This window comes from Myotis davidii, unplaced genomic scaffold, assembly GCF_000327345.1.
Source record: "Myotis davidii unplaced genomic scaffold, ASM32734v1 scaffold431, whole genome shotgun sequence".
NCBI lineage: Eukaryota > Metazoa > Chordata > Mammalia > Chiroptera > Vespertilionidae > Myotis > Myotis davidii.
In genome coordinates this window covers 38,222-50,760 of record NW_006282878.1, presented here as the reverse complement: position 1 = coordinate 50,760, position 12,539 = coordinate 38,222, and the positions used below count along the sequence as shown (strand labels likewise).

Sequence of the window (12,539 nt, the reverse complement as noted above, 5' to 3'; positions counted from 1 at the left end):
GTGGAAGCCATGGAGCCCTTTTCCCCAAATATTTTTTTATTGATTTTTTAGAGAGAGGGGAAGAGAGGGAAACATCGATGTGAGATGTGAGAGCAGAATAACTGCATGCTCCCTACCGGGGATCAACCCTGCAACCCAGACTGGACACACAGCCTCACCACAGCTGTGTTTGACGGGGAGTCAAACCAGTAACCTTTCAGTGCATGGGGTGACACCCAACCCACTGAGCCACACTAGCCAGGGCAAGCCATGGAGCCCTTTGACCTGTGGGCCCTCTGATGTCATGGAGGACAGAGGTGTAAGAGCTAAGATCTGTCTGGGGCTCAGAGTCTGGCTTGCTGATTGCCAGCTCTGTGGCTGTAGTGAGGGGCACGGTCTTCTTGTGTCTTTGTGTGAGTTAAAGTAGCTGCTGGATCAGACAGCATATGGTAGCTTTTCCTCACTCACGTGGGGTCAGCAGGGAGCTCCGTGCCACATGGTTTTCAGGGACCCGTGTGGGTTCTGTCGTCAGTGTGTGGCTGTCAGGCTGTCTTGACATCCTTGAGCTGGCAGAGGAGACCGGAGAGAGGAAGGGAGGATGTCACACCCCCTCCCACAAACACCAGTTCCCCTCACATCCCATTGAGGCGAACGAGGCGTTTGGACACCTGGGTGTGGGGCTGGGAGTGGTGGAGAGGCTGTGTGTCCGTCCAGTCTGAGCCGCCGAGCATTTGTTGAGTTGAGTGTAGTCTGCTACACTCGGTCCGTCCCAGGAAGATGCTAGTAAAAATGGTGTTTTTGTCCTTGGGTTGTTTGGGGTGTAATCACGTAATGCATTAATGCCTAAAACTGCTCAGCACAGTGTCTGAGACAGAGAAAGTGGCTCATGAAAAGCAAGCTATTGGCAGTATTTGTTGCATCAATTGAGAGAATCGTGTTGCCTTTCCCCTCCCATTTTGTTAATGTGTATCAATCACACTGACCAATTGTCATGTGTCAAACCATCCTTGCATTACAGGAATAAACCCCGCGTGGCCATGGTGTATGGTCCGTTAAATACGCCACTGCATCTTAGTTCGCCACTCTCTAGTTGAGGATTTTTGCATCAGTTTTCATGAGAGATATTGTTTTATCTGCAGTTTTGTTTTCTTCTAGTGCGTTAGCTTTATTGTCATGATATTAATAGTCTGAGAATGAGCTTAGACGAGCCTGAGAAGGATTGGTATTAGTTCTTTAGAAATGTTTGGTAGAATTCGCCAGTAAAGTTACCAGGTCCAGTGTTTTATTTTGTTGGGAGATATTTGGTTAGTAAATCCAATCTCTTTAATTATTATAGGTCTATTCATATGTTCTATTTCTCCATGAATAGGTCTTGGTAGGTTTTGTGTTTTTTGGAATTTGTCCATGCCACTTAGGTTATCCATTTTGTTGGTGTACAGTTGTTGGTAGTATTGTGTTTCAGAAGTTCTTTTTTTGTTGTTTATTTTAGGTTTTCTAGCTCTTTATTGATATTTCCATTTTGTTTAGACATATTTTTCTTTATTTTCTCCATATCTTCAGTTCTTTGAACTTCTTTAAGATGGTCTCTTAAATATTTTATTTATTTAATTTATTATTATTATTTTAAGACTAAAGCAGCTGGTATTCCCAGGTGATTTCCCATCCAAGTACTAACTAGGCCCGACCCTGCTTAGCTTCTGAGATAAGACAAGATAGGGTACGTTCAGACAAGATGATCTTTATTTTCTCCATATCTTCAGTTCTTTGAACTTCTTTAAGATGGTCTCTTAAATATTTTATTTATTTAATTTATTATTATTATTTTAAGACTAAAGCAGCTGGTATTCCCAGGTGATTTCCCATCCAAGTACTAACTAGGCCCGACCCTGCTTAGCTTCTGAGATCAGACATGATAGGGTTCGTTCAGACAAGATGGTTTTTAAAAGTCTTTGTCTAGTACAGCGGTTCTCAACCTGTGGGTCGCGATCCCTTTGGGGGTCGAACGACCCTTTCACAGGGTTCGCCTAAGACCATCGGAAAACATATATAATTACATATTTTTTTGTGTGATTAATTACTATACTTTAATTATGTTTAATTTTTAACTGAAATTGGGGGTCACCACAACATGAGGAACTGTATTAAAGGGTCGCGGCATTAGGAAGGTTGAGAACCACTGGTCCAGTAGGTCTACATCAAAGTGTTTTTCAGAGTCTTTGGAGGGATTCCAAACATGCGTTTCCTCGGGGACTCATTAAACTCCCTAGTGTTGATGTTGATGATACATGCATGAAGTATTTCCAACCTAGGGTTTCACCTGGCTTCAGGGTCCAGAATTTTACTGACTTATTTCATATGCACAGTTGATTGACTAATTACCTTACATGACACCGTCTCCTGCCCCCCTCTTTTTCCAGAAGCCCTGTTGTTATCATATAGCTCAGTGTCCCAACCCTCTAAGCATATGGTTAGTCTTTCTAGCATGGCTAGGCCTTGCCCTGAGTCATCTCTTCGGCATAAACTATATAGGGGCCCGAGTGAGTTACCTGTTGGCATAAATATCCTCTCTGGAGTTGACTGTTTCTTCTCATCACTCCGCCCTGTAACCCAGCTACTTCCCTTTGTCTCCCATTCAAGGTGTCCATAGTCCAGGCACTAGAAAAGAAAAAAATTGCAGTCCTTGTATTCAGAGGTAAAACAAGCAGAGACAGAAAGCACTATTTTCACCTTTTTTTAAATCACTGAAATGGTGGGGAATGTGTGTGTGTGTGTGTGTGTGTGTGTGTGTGTGTTGGCATTACTAACAGGCCCTGTTGTGCGTTGGATTTCTTTTAGGTGAGAAGGGAAAAGCTAGAATCACAGAACCCACTACATGTGAGCTTGCCCTGTCTGAGAGAGCCTCACTTCTGGAGCAGCTAACACAAGGAGCTGAATCCCCAGAAGACTTCCAGGTGGATCAAACCACGGATCAGAATGGGCCATTGGGAGTGCGAGAGGGACAGTGGGAATCAGGGATAGACCTGCGGAAGGAGAAGCTTCCTAGGAAATCCCGCTCTGAACATGGCGGCTGGGGGACAGCGGAGGGTGTGCGTGCCCCTGCCTTGCGAGCTCTCCTGGAGCATGGCTCATGCAGATTCGGTCAAGATCACATGACTCGGGAAGACGAAAGTATCTTCAAATGCAATGAATGTGGGAAAGTGTTCAACAAGAAACGCCTCCTGGCTCGACATGAGAGGATTCACTCCGGAGTGAAGCCCTACGAATGCACAGAGTGTGGGAAAACCTTTAGCAAAAGCACTTACCTCCTTCAGCACCACATGGTCCACACAGGGGAGAAGCCATATAAGTGCATGGAGTGTGGGAAGGCCTTCAACCGCAAGTCACACCTGACACAACACCAGCGGATTCACAGCGGAGAGAAGCCCTATAAGTGCGATGAATGTGGCAAGGCCTTCACCCACCGCTCGACTTTCGTCCTCCATAACCGGAGCCACACTGGAGAGAAGCCCTTCGTGTGCAAAGAGTGTGGAAAAGCCTTCCGAGACAGGCCAGGTTTCATTCGGCACTACATCATCCACAGCGGCGAGAACCCCTATGAGTGCTTCGAGTGTGGGAAGGTCTTCAAACACAGGTCCTACCTCATGTGGCACCAGCAGACTCACACCGGGGAGAAGCCCTATGAGTGCAGTGAGTGTGGGAAAGCCTTCTGCGAGAGCGCGGCCCTCATCCACCACTACGTCATCCACACGGGGGAGAAGCCCTTTGAGTGCCTCGAGTGCGGGAAGGCCTTCAACCACAGGTCGTACCTCAAGAGGCACCAGCGGATCCACACCGGGGAGAAGCCTTTTGTGTGCACGGAGTGTGACAGGGCCTTCACCCACTGCTCCACTTTCATCCTGCACAAGAGGGCCCACACTGGGGAAAAGCCTTTCGAGTGCAAGGAGTGTGGCAAAGCCTTTAGCAATCGGGCCGACCTCATCCGGCACTTCAGCATCCACACTGGAGAGAAGCCCTATGAGTGCGGTGAGTGTGGGAAGGCCTTCAACCGCAGGTCAGGCCTCACGAGGCACCAGCGGATTCACAGCGGAGAGAAGCCCTATGAGTGCATGGAGTGTGGGAAAACCTTCTGCTGGAGCACTAACCTCATCCGACACTCCATCATCCACACCGGGGAGAAGCCCTATGAGTGCAGTGAGTGCGGGAAGGCCTTCAGTCGTAGCTCATCCCTCACCCAGCATCAAAGGGTTCACACTGGGAGAAACCCAGTCGGTGTAACCGAAGTGGGAAGACCCTTCGCCAGCGGACAATCCTCAGTCAACCTCCAAGAACTCCTGTTGGGGAAAGACTTTTTGAATGTAAACACTGTGGAGAATGTTTTGCCAGAAGAATCACCGTACGCAGACTCTAATCATTCATACCAAAGAGAAACCCCGGGGTTGTCTTCCCTGTGAAAAACCCGTTGCCAGATGTCAGTGGTCTTCTCGTGAGTCATGTTGGAAACCGACCCCGCCTGGAGCCTTATTCTACGTGTGGGAGTTTATTCAGGAGACAGACCCGGCGGTTATCAGGCACTTAGAAAGCTTCCCACTCTGTCTTTCTCCTTAGTTTACACGGCAGTGTTATCTCAGGAATTTCTTCTTTAAGAAGAAGGGAGAGACTCGGAAGGGAAAAGGAACTACCCCCAGTTTCTTCAGACTCTGGCCACACCTGTGGCACTTGGTCATGGATTTCTTAGTCTCTCTGGCAGGAGGAGAGTGTTGTGTGAGAGGTGAAGGACTAGGGTCTATGTATGTGTCTCGTACATACACTCACTGCTGTCCATTGTCCAGAAAGTAGACAGTTGAAGGCAGGTCTGAAAACTTTCAATGAACATCCTTGTTCTAAAACATTGTCTGTATTCTTGAAGAAGAAAAAAAAAATCCTTACCCAAGGACATGTTCCCATTACTTGTAGAGAGGGGTGGGGGGGAGAAACCCCTAGCGGTTGCCTGCCAGACACACCCCAACCAGGGATCGAACCTGCAACCTAGGCATGTGCCCTGCCTGGGAATTGGACCCACTGTCTTTCAGTGTATGGGGCAGTGCTCAACCAACAGCCACGCCAGCAGGCCACTGTCTCTACTCTTAAGGAGTTTAATTTTTTTGAGACATATGAAGGCTTGAACATAAATACTTTTTTGTTTGAGGGGATTTGAGTACACGTATGGACAGTCACATTTTATTGCACCAGGTAACACGGGGTTAAGGCTTTGCTTTTTAAAGAACAAAATGGTTCTTTAAATGTGAAGACGTGGTTTTAAAGACCCAGTACCTGGACATTTTTTGGTTCTGTACTGTTGGTTGACTTGATGGCTATAGTTAAATGGTAAATTTTTTAAATTGAGTAAAGTGATTCTTTTATCCACATTTTTTTTATTTGAAACTTATTTATCACTCCCACTTTAATATCTATATAAAGTTTTAGATATACTTGATTTTTTTTTACCCCCAGAATAGCAAGTTTTGATAGAAATTGAGTTAAATTGGCAGGTGGATCAATTTGTTGAGAACAGGCATCTTGACTGCGTTGAGTCTTCCAGTTATTTAACATGGGGTGTGTCTGTATTGCAGCATTGTTTATCTCCTTACTGTTTTATGAAGGTCAATAGCAGGTCTTGTCCAGTTTTTATCGGTCTTTGGTATTATACAGATCATTTTTGGATGTTATTCTGGCATCCTGCAAACTTTCTGAACCGTAACCATTTACGTGTTAGAATGCTTGGGATTTTTCTACAAAGGAAAATAGGGGTAGTTATTATTTTTTCTTCTCCTCTGCATTTCCTCTTCTTTTTCCTGTCTTGCTGCACTTGCTGGGATTTCCAATAAAATGTTGAGTAGAAGTAGTGAGAAAGATGTTCTTGTTGGCCCCTCATATTAGAGGGGAAACACTCCGTTTTTCATCATTAAGTCTGATGTTCGTCTTAGGGTTTCTTCATAGAGGGTTCTGACCGAGTTCAGAAGGTGTCCCATGTTCCTCATTTGCTGAGGTTTTTTGTTATCTTGAACGGGTGTTGAATTCTGTCAAATGCTTTTTCTCTCTTAGTTGATATAAGCATGTTTGTTTGTTTGTTTCTGTAGCCTGTTGGTATATTTTAAATATTTTTTCTTTTCTTTTTTTCCCATCGCCATTTACCCTATACCCTCTTCCACTTCCCCCAGCCACACACTCCTCACCGCCGTTTTAAATATCGAACCAGCTTTCTATCCCTGGAATGAGCCCTACTCGGTCATGGCGTCTAATTGTTTTTATGTATTACAGTATTCAGTCTGCTGATACTTTTACTGAGGAAGATTTCCTCTATTTTCACAAGAGACAACAATATTTAGGTTCTTTTCCTTATTTCCGTTCTTTGGTTTTGCTTGTTTGGTTTTCTGTACTGTCTGTCCGTGCCTGGTCGGGGTGTGCGGGTGATTCCGCCTCCCGGCCGGTGCCGAAGGCTGCTCCTCCTCCTGTTGTTTAGAAGACCATGCGTAGAATTGACTTTACTTGTTCTTTTAACGTCGGCAGCTTCTCCAGAGAGTCGTTTAGTCCTGGGGGCTATTCTTCTGGATGCTTTTTAACTAGGTATTTATTTTATTTAATACGGATAGAGCTATTTAGAGTATCTATTGCATATTGGATGAATTTTCATTGTCCTTTTCTAGGGATTATTCTACTCCATGTACATTTTTTATTTGCTTCAAGTATTCTTTTATTGTTATTTTGGCAGTAGAATTTGTTTATTACCCTGTTCTATTCCTGATATTGAAATCTTTCAACTCTTTATTTTGTCAATCTTCTTAGTACTTACCGCTTTTTTTATCATTTCAAAGAACCAGCACTTTATGTCGGTGTTTGCTTGTTACCTTTCTGTTCCTAATTTCACCGATTTCCTGATGTTCAGTGTATTCTTTTTTCTACTCGCGTTGCTTGTGTTTTCCTCTAGTTCCTTGGGGTGGATACTGAGGTTATTAACTTGAGATTATTTTTCTATTGTAAGCATTAAATTCTATCATTTTCCCCCAGTGCACTGTTTTAGCTTCGTCTCACAAGTTTAAATACATTTTAATTACATTTCATTCAGTTCTAAATATTTCTTCGTTCAAGACTTCTTCTCTAAACCATGGATTATTTACAAAGTATGTTGTTGACTTTTTAAATGTGTGGCATATTTCATGCTCTTTTTCTAAAATACTTTTTTATTGATTTTTAGAGAGAAAGGGAGAGGGATAGAGAGAGAGAGACATCAAGTAGCTGCTCCTGCCCGCCCCCTGCTAGGGATCGAGCCCTCGACCCAGGCATGTTCCCTGATGGGGACTCGGACTGGCAACCTCTTGGTTCATGGGTTGACACTCAACCACTGAGCCGCACCGGCCGGGCTCACACTCTCCTTTTGTTGATTTCTAGGTCATTGTGTGTGTGACATGGCTGTTTAAATTTGCTGTGGGTTTTATCACCCGTTATATAGTCTATCTTGATGAATCTTCTGTACGGCTGCTTGAAGAAAATGTGTTTCCTACTGTTGGCTGGAGTTTCTTTAAATGTCTACACAGTCCTGTTGGTTGATGGTGTTATTCAGATTTTCTAGATCCTTGCTCACTTTCTGTATAGTAGTTCAGTAGTTGAAAGGCGGGTATTGAAGTCCTGCAGTGTAATTGTGGAATTGTCTGTTCCTCCTTTAAGTTCTATCAGTTTTTACTTCATGTATTTCAAAGCTTTGTTGTTTGATGCATACACATTTAGGATCGCTATGTCATCTTGGTCCATTGCCCCTTTCACCATTGTGTAATACCCCTTCTTGCCCTGTACATTTGCTTTGACATATACTTTAAATGATATTAATATAGCGCCTGGTGCACTTTTTGGTTAATATTCGCATGGTTTATATTTTTCCGTAATTTCATTTTCAACCTTATCTGTATATCATCACATTTAAAGTTAAGTTTCTGTGAATAGCATATACTCGGGTCATGCTTTCTTTTTATCCACTTTACTAATTTCTGGTTTTAAATTGATATATTTAGACCATTTAAATTTTTTAAAAAATATATTTTTATTGATTTTTTTTTACAGAGAGGAGGGGAGAGGGATAGAGAGCTAGAAACAACCATCAGCTGCCTGCACACCCCCTTCTGGGAATGTGCCCACAACCCAGGTACATGCCCTTGACTGGCATCGAACCTGGGACCCTTCAGTCCGCAGGCCGACGCTCTACCCACTGAGCCACACCAGTTAGGGCCAGACCATTTAAATTTAAAATTATTTTCGATATGTTAGGGCTTAAGTCTCCCATTTTATGATTTTGCTTTTGTTTCCTTCTTGTTGCTCCCTGTTGTTGTGTTGGCTTCCTGTGGTTACTTTGATTTTGAGAATTCTGTATGACACATCTTTGATGTGGCTGAGTATATCCCTCTGTGTTGTACCCCTCACTCTAGGTATTGTATTGTATGTACGTGACATCACAGCTACAACATCAACATTTGAGCCCTTTGATGTGTAGAAACCTTATTTTCATTGGGTCCCTTCACACTCCCCATTCTTTCTTTCTTTTTTTCGTCCTATCCCTCTGGCCACAATCTTGGGACCAGAAGGGTATATACAAAGTCACCGTACACTCCGCATGCTTTAAAATAACTGTCTTAAGCATTTTCAGACACTGATCATCCTACTTGGTGATTGGCTTGTTCCACCTCTCGAACCATTTTTACAAACCTCGTGAGAAGCTGCCTGTTCACCTTCACTTTTACCCATTCCGTGTGCTTTCCTTTTTCCTGAAATCCCACGGTTCCTCCTGTTAACGTTTCCTTTCTTTTCCACCAACTCTATCCCTTCTGGGGTAGGTCTTCCTGATAACAAATGGTTTCGTTTTTCTTCATTTAAAAATGTCACCCTAACCTGTGTGGCTCAGTGGATAGAGCGTCGGCCGGCCGACTCAAGGGTCCCAGGTTCGATTCCGGTCAAGGGCATGTACCTGGGTTGCGGGCACATCCCCAGTTGGGGGTGTGCAGGTGGCAGCTGATCGATGTTTCTCTCTCATTGATGTTTCTGGCTCTCTATCCCTCTCCCTTCCTCCCTGTAAAAAATCAATAAAAATATATATATTTTAAAAAATGTCGTTATGCGCCCTTTATTCTCCAAGGATGTTTTTGTGGGATCTACTTTTTTATTGATTTTTTACAGGGAGGGAGGGAGAGGGATAGAGAGCCAGAAACATCAATGAGAGAGAAACATCGATCAGCTGCCACCTGCACACCCCCAACTGGGGATGTGCCCGCAACCCAGGTCCATGCCCGTGACCGGAATCGAACCTGGGACCCTTGAGTCGGCCGGCCGACGCTCTATCCACTGAGCACACCGGTCTCGGCTACTTTGACTACTTTAAAAGCATGTTGTTTCCTGTCTCCCTGGGTCTCCGGTGCGGAATCTGCTGCCACTGGACCCACGGCTCCCCTCTGCAGTGCCCCTCTCTGCCCAGCTGCTTTCAGAGCGTCTTTGTCTTTGCCCGTAACGTCCAGGCGTTTTGTTAGGGTGTCACCTGGCATGAAGTGTGGGAGGGCTTATGCTGTGTGTTTGGTCGGCTTTGTGAACCTGTTGGTGTAGGCCCTTTGCCAAATGTGGGAACTTTGTAGTTATTAATTCTCCAAATCCTTTCTTCAACCCCACACTCTCTCCTTCGTTGTTGGACATGTCCAACATCCAAGATGACAACATGCTGCCACCCTGTAAAAAATCAATAAAAATATATATTTTTTAAAAAATGTCGTTATGTGCCCTTTATTCTCCAAGGATGTTTTTGTGGGATCTAGGAATTGGGATCGGCACTTTGACTACTTTATGTTGTTTCCTGTCTCCCTTGGTCTCCGCTGCGGAATCTGCTGCCACTGGACCCACGGCTCCCCTCTGCAGTGCCCCCTCTCTGTCCAGCTGCTTTCAGAGCGTCTTTGTCTTTGCCCGTAACGTCCAGGCGTTTGGTTAGGGTGTCACCTGGCATGAAGTGTGGGAGGGCTTATGCTGTGTGTTTGGTCGGCTTTGTGAACCTGTTGGTGTAGGCCCTTTGCCAAATGTGGGAACTTTGTAGTTATTAATTCTCCAAATCCTTTCTTCAACCCCACACTCTCTCCTTCCTTTTGGGGACTTCAGTGACGTGCACAGTAGATCTCTTGTTTTTGCCCCTGAGTCCTTCAGGCTCGCCTCTACATCCCCCCCCCCCATCTGTTTTTCCCTGTTGCTCAGGCTGATTAATTCCCTTTTATCTTTCTTTCAGCTCCCTGATTTCTTTTCTCTCTCATCTAATCCATGGAGCTCACCCAGTGAGTTTGCATTTTGCATTTTTCCATTGTCTAATTTTCGTTTGGTCCTCTCATACATCTTCTCTTTCTTTGCTCGTTCATAAAGCCAGGGAAGGACTCCGAGAACACAGGCCAAGCCGCAGTAGTCCAAGGTCATGGTCCTCGGGAGAAACGGAAGGCCTGGAGTCCCCCGTGTGGGTGTCCGTCCACAAGTATTTCTTAAGAACAGTACGACTAGAGACGATCGGCTGAGTGTCCAGAGCTGTGCTCGCCAGGAAAGCTTTCTGTGGAACCGCCCCCGTCCCCGCCCCCAGCTCTTTAAACCCTGTTCTAGCCTCAGAGGAGAAGGCGTCAGTCCTCTTCCAGGATCGTCCTTCCCTCTCGGGCTGAACACGTGCCACGTCTCCCCAGTTGGTCTAAGGCCTCCGCTTGCTTTTACGCCCCCACTGCTTGGTCTTTAACGTTTCCCTCTTTACCCGCTTCTAGCCTCGTAATCGATGCCCGCGTTCAAGTCCCTTTCTGCCCACATGCCCGTTGAGCTCTGCCCGTCTCCCTTCTCTCTCTCACACACATTCTGTGTCGCTGTTGTGTCCACTTCTACCCCCACCTCCTCCCATCCCTTTCACTCCACTGACAGCTGGGGAGTGGAATGGTGGCTATCGCCCTGGCCTCTGTGGCTCAGTTGCTTGGGTGGCCTCCGGTGCACCAGGTTGCTGGTTTGATTCTGGGTCAAGGGCACATGCCGAGGTCGCGGACTCGATCCCCAGTAGGGGGCGTGCGGGAGGCAGCCGATCGATGTTGCGCTCTCACGTAGATGTTTATCTCCCTCTGTCTCTCTAAAAATCAGTAAACTGTTTTTAATGGCCTCTGCCACCTTCACCTGACTTAAGCAGGTCTCACTGAGCTCCCTCTGCCCCTTTCCCTCCCCATTCCCCCACCCCCGTTATCGGGCCTTTCACGCCTGCCCTCCTCTCTGGCTTGACGGTCCTTTCCTGGTGTCCTTGAGCTCCTTCCCTTCTTCAGAGGACCCGTGTCTTCCATCTGTTGAAGCGTTGTGCTTCCTAGGACCCTCCCACGGTCATCGCTTTCTCACGTGGGGTGCGTTCCACGGGCGCGCTGAGTCCCTCAAGGCATTTTACTCACCATGATCTACACTTCCAACCCGTACCTCCAGGTTCCGTGTTATCATGTCTGTACCGATAGGTCATCCACACCTTCTCCGAATGCATACACACTGTGTGCTTATGCATGTGTCATGTAGCCATGGCGATGGATGCCCCATAATAATCGTAAGAGTCAGCCCTAACCGGTGTGGCTCAGTGAGTAGAGCGTTGGCCTGCGGACTCAAGGGTCCCGGGTTCGATTCCGGTCAAGGGCATGTACCTTGGTTGCGGGCACATCCCCAGTGGGGGGTGTGCAGGAGGCGGCTGATCGATGTTTCTAACTCGCTATTCCTCTCCCTTCCTCTCTGTAAAAAATCAATAAAATAAAAAAAAAGTAAGAGCAAGCAGACACATGGTATTAGTATGTGTCAGCCACTATTGGGAATGTTTTACACACATCACCGCTTACCCTTTGCAACAAGCCTGTGTGGCAGGTAATGTTACCCCATCTTACTGATGAGAAAATCTAAGGAACAGGAAGGTTACGGAATTTCCCTCGAGATGCGCAATCGATGAGGAAGCCTGAGAGTCGGGGTGGTGGACCAGTGAGGGCGGCTGCAGAGTCCTTACCCTTCTCACTCTCCTGGGTCTCCTCTCGGGGTCTTCTGGTCACTGTTCATTTTTCCTGAAATGGGCCAAGCGACGCTCACTTAGCTGCACCCGCCTTTTCTCACCCGACAGTACATCTCGGCCATTCTCTCAGGCTGAGCGGGAGAAGCCAAGCTCCCTCTCTCAAGGCTACATAACCTGCTCTTTCTCTTAGAAAAGACAGACAGCGTCCGGGTTTGAGGTGGGGGAAGGAAGGGAAGGGCTAAGGCGTGTGTTTGGTGAAAGGCGTTGTGTTTGAGGTGCTGGAAGCCATCTCAGTGAATCCCGTTACCTTCTGCCTTCCCTACGCCAGACCTCGGCCACTTTCCCCACCATCCTACAACCAGCCACTGTCTCACGTTGTTCATTTTACCTTTTCGCTTCCTTAGTGAACACAATACGTGTGTGTGTGTTAGTGAATGGCCACACAGAGCACTACGTTTTTATTGTCGCGTCTGGGCTCCTCACAGAGTGGTTAGATAAAGCAGCGGATGTAGCCGGT

The 12,539-nt window shown here is 46.2% G+C and overlaps 1 protein-coding gene across 3 annotated transcripts in view; it reads left to right on the top strand.

Annotated features, from left to right (window-relative positions):
- The window catches only part of ZNF805 (zinc finger protein 805), a 59,971-nt gene extending 53,871 nt beyond the window's left edge, over positions 1-6,100 (top strand). For all 3 annotated transcript variants that reach the window (XM_015561769.1, XM_006753299.2, XM_015561771.1), the window contains one exon: positions 2,815-6,100. In XM_015561769.1, coding sequence (XP_015417255.1) covers positions 2,815-4,430 — 1,616 coding nt within the window. In that variant the 3' untranslated portion in view covers positions 4,431-6,100. The remainder of the gene's footprint in view (positions 1-2,814) is intronic.
- Positions 6,101-12,539: the final 6,439 nt, after the last annotated feature.